Below are 8,932 nucleotides of genomic sequence, written 5' to 3' on the forward strand. Positions count from 1 at the left end.
CATAGTGGTTGATCAGTGAAACAGACATTGTGACTCATTGAGACTGTCTAAGGCAGGGGTCTTCAACAGGGGGTCCGCCAAATCTGTGTGTGATAGGATCAGTTTTTTATATTAACCACTTGAACCCTAGCATCCCTATTCTAAGGACAACTTTAGCCAAAAATATCAAACCTACAAGCTCACAACGCCTCGAGTTGTCAGCTTGTAGATCGGCTATTTTCGGAAAAGAGGGAAAAAGAGCGAAAGTTTACTAAGTATTGACAGTATAAGTCATGTCTGAAAATACACATTGACATGAATCCAACGTCTATGAAAAGCTTTAATCTGCAACACAATTTTATGTAATATATGTGGGGGTCCCTGCTTCATCTCAGTTAGGGGGTCCTTGGCCTGAAAAGGTTGAAGACCCCTGGTCTAAGGGAAAACATTTTATTACCTAACCCCCAAGCTAGATGATATTTTACCTCTCGGACCCAAAACATTTTGATATCGTTAAGATTTTCTCCACAATTCCATGCTGTATCGATGTGGTTCAATAGAGATGCCAGGCAAACGTTTACCGAAATAACTTCTACATTCCATAATTGTGTAGACTTCTTGTAAATTAAGTAATGCTGATGTTTAACAATGTAACTCTTGTTTAATTTTACACTCAACAGTTAAAGCTCTAAGGGTCCATTTGGTTACAAACTACATTTAGCTGATGCTTAACAATGTAACTCTTGCTTAATTTTACACTCAAGAGTTAAAGCTCTATAAGGGTCCATTTGGTTACAAACTCCATTTAGCTGGGCACAACCTGGAACTACCACAGGGACCACTGGTGAAGAACTGGTGTAGCACTATTAATGTAATCAAAATTGACAATACAATAAAATCAAGTATCCAACAATGAAATATTTATTCAGTTGCATTCAGAAAAGTACAAAAGTGTTACTCCAAACAAAAGATAACTAAATTACGTGCCCAGGCCAACTTCAAATGTCATCATTTGAGCTGGAATTTGAATCCTCATTGGATAGACAGTCTGCATCTTCATCTGTATCTTCCTTGTCAAAATGTCCACGGAAATACATATCTGTCTTACTAGATCTTGCCTGCTGTGGGGGGGAGTCAGGCGGCATATCTTCTATGTCATGAAAAACATCATTGATCATTCGTAATATGGCCCTTGCATGTTTGCGGCCGAAGACAGGAAGGTGGTTAACAATGTAATCCAAGTCGAAGATGTGTGCACATTTTGCCAAAACGCCAACAATCAACTCACTGCTAAATCCTGTACAAGCTGCCTGGCTAGTGAAGAGGTATGGCTTGTGGGCAACCAAATCATTTTTATACTTCTCTAACTTTTCCTTGAGTAATGTTTTCTGAATACTCCCCACCTCCCTTGACTTCACAGGTACAAAAATCTTTTTCGGCAGCTCATAACTTGGCATAGGCTCCACACAAACACCTGGTGCATCACATGAACATAATTTATGGCAAAATGTACAGCATAGATGACCTGGCTCTAGACTTTGGGTATTCTCTTCAAATTGACTATACAGGGCTTTTCTGAAGCAGCTGGTTTTGCCTGTCTTAAGAATTTCTCTTACTTCCTTATCCACACGAATTGACTGTTTTGTGTCGTATAGAACAGCGTGTGATTGCAGTCCATTTCTCCCAGCTCTGCCAACCTGTTGGACTATCGCTTCTGTGTCGTCTGGTGGACCAAACATCACCACATGAGAGATATTGGGAAAGTTGAGGCCCATCCCAAGTGCTGTTGTGGCAACTACGACTCTGCAATTCCCCCCCTGTCCATTAAGTGAACTAATCACTCTGTCCTTGTTATCTTGAAATGTCTTTGCATGGACAATGCCAATCAGTTGAGTGTCTGCCTTCTGCTCTGGGTCCTTGTCTAACCAGGCATCCTCACCAAGTTCTGCTTTCAGATAGCAGTACACCTCTCCTACTGCCTTCCATGCACGGCAGTAGATAATGATCGGTGCCATCGATGTTGCCTTGGCTCGAACCTCATCCACTATCCAGTCCAGGCATTGTAGTTTATCTCGTCGTGCTGTTGGGGCCAGTCCTAGTCGGATGTTGGTTCTGTTGGGGCTCACAATCACCCGTTTTGCATTCTCCATGTGTAGAAGTTTGGTGACTCTGTCTCTGGACTCCAGATCTGCTGATGCTGTCACAGCCAACACTGGTGTGCCTGAACAAGACATAAGAATATAATACATGCCATGTTTATTTTATTGATCATAAGGTATGTCACAAATCAACAGTGCTATTTATTGCACAATTGTCAATAGCAATTACAAAACATATATATATATTTGAAGCTAAAAAGTACAAGGTGATTAGCCTGGTACCCAGTGGTTCTCAACCTGAGGGTCCCCAGATGACAGATGTGTACATTGAAATGTTAAGGCCCTATAAGAACTTTTTAATACTATAAAAAAAGATTTCGAAAATAAAGTTATTAAAGACAAGAAAAAGACAATCTACAAGCTGTGAGCTTGTAGATTGGCTATTTTCACAATATTTATCTGTGGACCCGAGTCAAACTAAATGTAATGCCTCAACTTGTACATTCCAAGTGCGAAAGGTTGAGCACCACTGGCATATTAAATAGTGATAATAGATTTGTAATAGTATATAAACAAAACATCACATGGATGCAAAACATTACTGCATCCAAAATAATCAACTGTAATATAAAAGCTGCAATAAAAAAATGCCAAATTGTCATATATGATAAAGAGGCAAATATTTTGAAAATAGCCGATCTACAAGCTCACAACGCCTCGCATACAAAATGTAATGCCTCAACTCAAGTGATTGTGAGGGGTCCTCAGTTAAAATATGATTATTTGGGGGGGGGGTGGCCTGACAAGGTTGAGAGAACCACTGACCTAGCTCCTGTACTTGCATTATTTACCTCACTACAGTTACAGGGCCAATTTTACTCACCTGGTTTTACAATGGATCGAAGTTCTCCAAGCTTTGCAAAGCTCTTTCTGAAGGCAGGCTTTCCTTTTGAACCCAGGCCCCTGATGATAATAATAAGGCAGACAGTGTTTTAATTAGCATACAGTGCACATTGAAGCTGATAGCCTAACGTTCCACTTGTGTTCACAGATAACATTGAGCCTACATTATGACTAGCCCTGGTAGCAGTGGTGGGAAAAGTACTCACATGTTCTACAGAAGTAAAAGTATCAATATTGCAATGTAGATATACTTTGTTAAGTAGAAGACCCGTTTTTAAATAATTGTAGTGGAGTAAAAAGTATCATATTTGCCTTGACATTTAGTGGAGTAGAAGTACAGACAATTGGGAATACTCCAGTAAATGTAACTCAAACTTGTACTAAAGCAAATGTACTTGGTTACTTTCAACCACTCCCTGGTAGTCTACTACAACACAAATAATCATAACGTTACACAGTAACAGGAGATCTACAAATACAATGTGTTTATATTTACCATTTGTACGCGACATGTACCTCGTCGACGACTATCCCCTTGAGGTTCTCACGATACACGGGATTTTCCAGCATATTTAGCCACTTCTCATTCAGCAACCAGGTCTCTGGACTGCCGAAAACTAGCTGGTAGCGTCCCTCTTCTATGTCCGTATCGCTGACGCTGTTAACACCAAGCTGCATAGCAGTGATTCCTAGCTTTGATGCCTCTTTTATCTGGTCCTCCATCAGCGCAATGAGTGGCGAAACAACGATGAAGATAGGATTGATGTCGGGGGAAAGTTTCTTAGACACCAACGGTGCCAGTTGATAGATAAGACTCTTGCCAAATCCTGTTGGAAGAATAGCAAGAACGTCTTTTCCGCCGATAAACTCCACAAGTGCATACTCTTGCTCTTGTTTCATTGCTGTAATTGAGTCAATGTCTGCAATAACTTCACCTATGGCTGTTTTTATACGATCCATGTTAACGCTAACGCTAGTTTGCTCCGCCATGTTTGTTGTGTTGTGTGTTGTGGTGGGTAAAGGGTTAAGCGACGCGCATTAGTCGCGTCATAGTCTGGACCAGTCGGTCCCTGATTGGCCAACGTAAGCTGTCAATCACAGAAAAATGAGCGACGACGCTGATAGGCGCGGTCGTTTGGCATACAGAGCCAATATTGCAGAGAGGCGGATCATGCCAGACTCACTCCTGAAATGAAATGGAATTGAGATTTCCGGAGGGAGGGTTTACCAGGCTAGGAAATTCCTTGCATTGATTATTTTGACTCAATGGAGGCTCTATGAGTCTCCTGACGGTCATCAAATTATTGTCTCAGGAATGCGACAAAAACTTAAAAAATCTCCATGAATTCAAGGCTTCATGGGGTGTGTAGTTGATAGAATCTATTCCTTTAAGGACCCGCAAAATGATACGTATTTTTCCGCACACTCCCATCTGAAAATGTTTTGTGCCAGGGACCCCCAGAAGAGAAGATTTATGGTAAAACAATTCAAAATGATTCAAGATTTTTCTAAAATGTTCAAAAATAGCAGATGCATAAGCTGCAAGAAGTGACTCGCTGTGAGCTTGTAGATCTGCTATTTTCAAATGGCCTAATATATAGGGCTGAAGTGGTTAATGTATGTTTTGTAATAATAATCAAAATCTATGCAAAGTAACTAGTAACTAAAAGTTTTCAAATAATTGTAGTGGAGTAAAAGTATAATATTTGCCTCTGAGATGTAATGGAGTAGAATTAAAAGTACTGAAGATTGGAAATACTCCAGTAAAGTAAAAAAGACCTCAAAATTGTACTTAAGTACAGTACTTTAGTAAATGTACTTTACACCACTGTTAGTATGTATTATTAACTGATAGTATATTTGATTGCAATTATATAGTTTAAAGCTTTATTCCTTCTCTGTGAAGTATAATGAAGATGTGCCTGAGACAATGTCTAGTTGTCTAGGTGAAGTGGATCAGTGTCCAGCTAATTCCATGGAATGTTAATTTGACTTAGACCCTAGTAAAGGTCAATTTAAAGGGTCAAGAGTGACCACAATGGAATGATCTATGTTTTGTTCTTAATGAGTGTTTGTTCTGTTTAATGGATAACAGATGTGTAGGAAGGAGGAGCTTGTGGAAGTGACTTGTATATGTAAGCCTGTCTCACTGTGGATGGACATGATTAACATTTTACTAACACTGACAGGCCTGTCCTAATAAACCAAGCTTAGAATGATTCTTGACTCCTCTCTAGTTATTACCAGAACCTGACCACTGAAGTTACGTAGTAACAATTGGCGTCACGTTGGTGCGGTGTTGCAGTTTGACCAGGTAAGCAGAATATGTGTTGGTGTTATATTATGCTTTTTCTGCTTGCCTTTGTCATCTCTCACTGTTTGGTAACCTGTGTTTTATTTAATTGGATGGTGGTCTTCATTTTTTTTTTTTTTTGGTTAAGTGACTGGTTGTTGGTTCTTGGTTGTTTTGTTCTTGCAATGTTATACTCCACTTGGTCAATGAGCTTGTGTTAATGTGTTTGTGCCTCTGACCCAGGCTGTGTTCCTATATGGGGCAAGGGTATCTTGACTGTTTTAGGGCAGTTGAATGTGTTGGCACACAGGGTCTCTGTGTTGGCTGTACTAATGTTTTAGGTTGTTTCATTATTTTGGGCATTATTATGGTATGATTAGATTCGGTGTTGCCTTCTTGTGTCAGGCGAGTACGCGTCAGGTTGTCAGTCGACACGTCTATTTCTCCTATACTTTTGTTTACTTTGTGATGCAGTCTATTCATTTTTTCTTAAACTGTGTGGCAGTTTATTTTAAGCTGGCGTATATGGCGTTGCAGCTCGAGGGCATGACACATGTCTAATTAGGTGGCTTGTATACTTGAGTTATTTACTTATCGCAGTGGGTGGCCTTGATATACTGGATACTGTAGGTGACAAGATTGGTTTGGCACACCGCTGTGTTAGTGGCTGGTATCATGTTAGTTGATATTTACTGATCTAAGTAGGTGGCACGTATAGCTACTGGATATGGTATGTGACGATGGATTTACCGCGCTTTTTTGTGTTGTATGGGTCATTGTTGTTCTTTGATTGGAGTTAATGTCTGCAGCATCTCCAAGTGCTCATTGCCCAGGTGGTTTATGATTGTTGACGAGCTATCTTAGTTATAGGTGACGGAGTCTTTCTACAGCTTGCTAGTGCATGTTTTACTAATTCTTATCCTAACTATGTTTTTCTAAAAAAAAAAAAGAAAAAAAAAAAAAAAAAAGGTAACATGGGGGGTAATTCTGGTAAAGATGTACAGACATGTAACAATGGGATCAGATACAAATCTGAAGATGATTTGCCTAAGAAAGAGCGCAAAGCTGTTAAAAAGCTACTGCTGACTAACCCACATTTGAAGCAAGTGCCTAATAAAGTGCCTCAAAAGATGACACCACGTGAGTGGATGTTATCCAAATTGGGGATTTTTTATGTTGAGCCTTACTTAACACTATTATCAGAATGGACAGATAATAGATATCCCAGTGATGGAAGTTTTGACAAAGATAAGATGGATCTGATACGCTCTTATCTTGTCACAAACAAATTGGTTGCAAATTCTGCATGGGATTTTGAGTACATGACCTCTTGCTTCAAGGCATGGGAACAAATCAGTTCACAATGGCCAGCGTTTGGCCTACCCAAAGATTCAAGGAGACAAAAGTCATCCGCAATTACTAATTTGGCTCTGATTGATACGTATAGTGTGATTCCTGCAGATAGCAAGCCCTCTAAGGGTAAAATAAAGACACGATCCTGCTATCCAGCCTTGCAGTCATTGTCTGATGCACCTCCTAAATACACAGAGCAGGACAACAAGTTTTTCTGTTCTGGAGCCCATGGCTCTGATCATGATACTAGTAACCAGTCATGGGCTCCTCAGATAAGGGCTTTGATTATTTTTCCGATGATCGACTCTCTGCCTACACCTCATTTATATAGAAGGCAGGCATGTCTTCTTAACTGGATGAACAAATGTATTAAGGCTTTTGAGGACATAGACAGTCGTACCACGGGAGACAGTAATCTCGTGCTTTCTCGTCAATTAACCTGGTTGAAGGAAGCTATGGCTTATGAGTTCAAGAAGATTGTGACATTAGCTAATAATGGCAAGGACATGGATACCATGTCATATGGCCCAATCGAGGCTATGCTGTCTGCATTTCAAAATGCAGTCAAACAGTATGAACAGGACAAGACACTGCAGATTACCTTTGGCAAGGATTATGACAAGAAACATACCAAAGGCATAAGTGCCTTAATTGATGATGTTTCTGTCAGGGCATTGCATAAGTTAATAATGCAATTTGCTCATGAACAAGAGAGTGCACAACAACAAAAGACATTAGTAGTTGATGCAGATAAGAATCTGAATGCCCCGTTGATAGTATTTGACGGGAAGGTGATGGAAAAACCATTGTCACTGGCTGAGCTGTCTAAAATCACGGATGATGCTCCTAAAGTGTTTGAGAATCATGTTAGATTTCTTAATTGGTATAAGAGTCTATTGATGCATGGTTCTATGTCTGGCAAGGATTTGCGCTATATCCTTACCACACTGATGCCAAACATTAAACTTGACACATTGATTGAAAAGTGTCCTACTCTTAAAGTCAAGTATGATGGGCCTATAGACACTAAGGACCCTAAGCTTACAGACAAATACCCATGGTTAGACCCAGATCATAGAGACACCCACGTGGGAGAGATGGAGGCATTCCTAAAAGAGCATGCCGCATTGGGAAAGGACATTACACATGTGCTGAACTGTAAACGTAAACCTGGTGAATCCATGTGTGATTTTGCAAATAGATTCCAGAAGTGCTGGCGTGAGCAAGCTAAATTGGAATTGAATGAGGAAGCAGATGCATTCTTTGCCTCTATGATACTGAATGGCATGGATGAATCCTCAGCGCACACCCTGAAACTGTCTGCCCCAAATGTGCATTCATTATCACCAGTAGACCTGTTGAAGAAACTTAGAGAACTAGATGCTGTAGGATTATTTCCAACAGTTAAATCTAAATTACAGGCTCCACAACTGATCCCTCAGTATGCAGGAGGTCAGTTTAATGATGTATCCATACCAATGACCTCAGAGTATTCGGGAGGCCAGTTTCATAATGAGCTGCCTTTTTGGGATTCTTCCTAGTTCCTACTTGTGATGTATACTGGATTTTGGGTCTAGCACTCCACTGAGAAAACGTGTTGTTAATGCGCAAACTTTTTTCTTATTTAGTTTGTTTGTCTGTGTCTCTGAGTATTATCAACAGGTTCTCGAGTCTCTGCCCAGTCCAGGGGATCAACCGCTGCATTCATTTAGTCCTGGTGACGGACCACCCGTCCATGCTCTTCTGTCAACAGGGACTGCACTTAAGGTCAAAGGGCAGCACCCCTACCGAGCTTAAGCAGTCTGGGGAAGGCCTCATCATGATCACAGATAACACTAATACTACACTTATGATAGAAGATAATCCAGAGCAACTGTTCCTAGACTTAGAAGTATTCGAATCATCCATTTGCTTTGAATTTCTGGTATAAGGCTATGGAACAAAGTTAAAAAAATTACGCCCCACTCTTGTTATGCCTGTTCTTTGATCCCTTATTCCACAGAGGAAGTTTTTCCTTTCATGGCTAGGCCACTGACGGGACCTGATGGACTTCCAACTTTGTGTATGGTGGCTTATCAATATATTATCACATTCTACGGTAGGCGTGCAATCAACAGAACAGGTAAGACCGAGACCAATTTAACACAGAATAATTTTCATATGGGTAAGACTAATGGACATAGTTACCTTCAGAAAGCGAAGGTATAGGCAATTTCACTATTGCTATACAGTGTTGTTGTATTCCACTTTTACGTATGTTTGTCATCAAATCTATCTCCTCTGTTGCTAATTTTACTATGGTACA

At 40.2% G+C, this 8,932-nt stretch overlaps 1 protein-coding gene across 1 annotated transcript; it reads right to left on the minus strand.

Moving 5' to 3' along the window:
• Window positions 1–977: 977 nt before the first annotated feature.
• On the minus strand, window positions 978–3,971 carry LOC308077520 (putative ATP-dependent DNA helicase RecS; the record flags this gene model as incomplete). Its single annotated transcript, XM_080418268.1, has 3 exons — window positions 978–2,200; window positions 2,962–3,041; window positions 3,478–3,971. 3 exons carry the CDS (start codon window positions 3,969–3,971, stop codon window positions 978–980), a joined length of 1,797 nt encoding a protein of 598 aa, XP_080274394.1.
• Window positions 3,972–8,932: the final 4,961 nt, after the last annotated feature.

The sequence above is a fragment of the Gymnoscopelus braueri genome, assembly GCF_963280865.1.
Source record: "Gymnoscopelus braueri genome assembly, chromosome: 21".
Lineage (NCBI taxonomy): Eukaryota > Metazoa > Chordata > Actinopteri > Myctophiformes > Myctophidae > Gymnoscopelus > Gymnoscopelus braueri.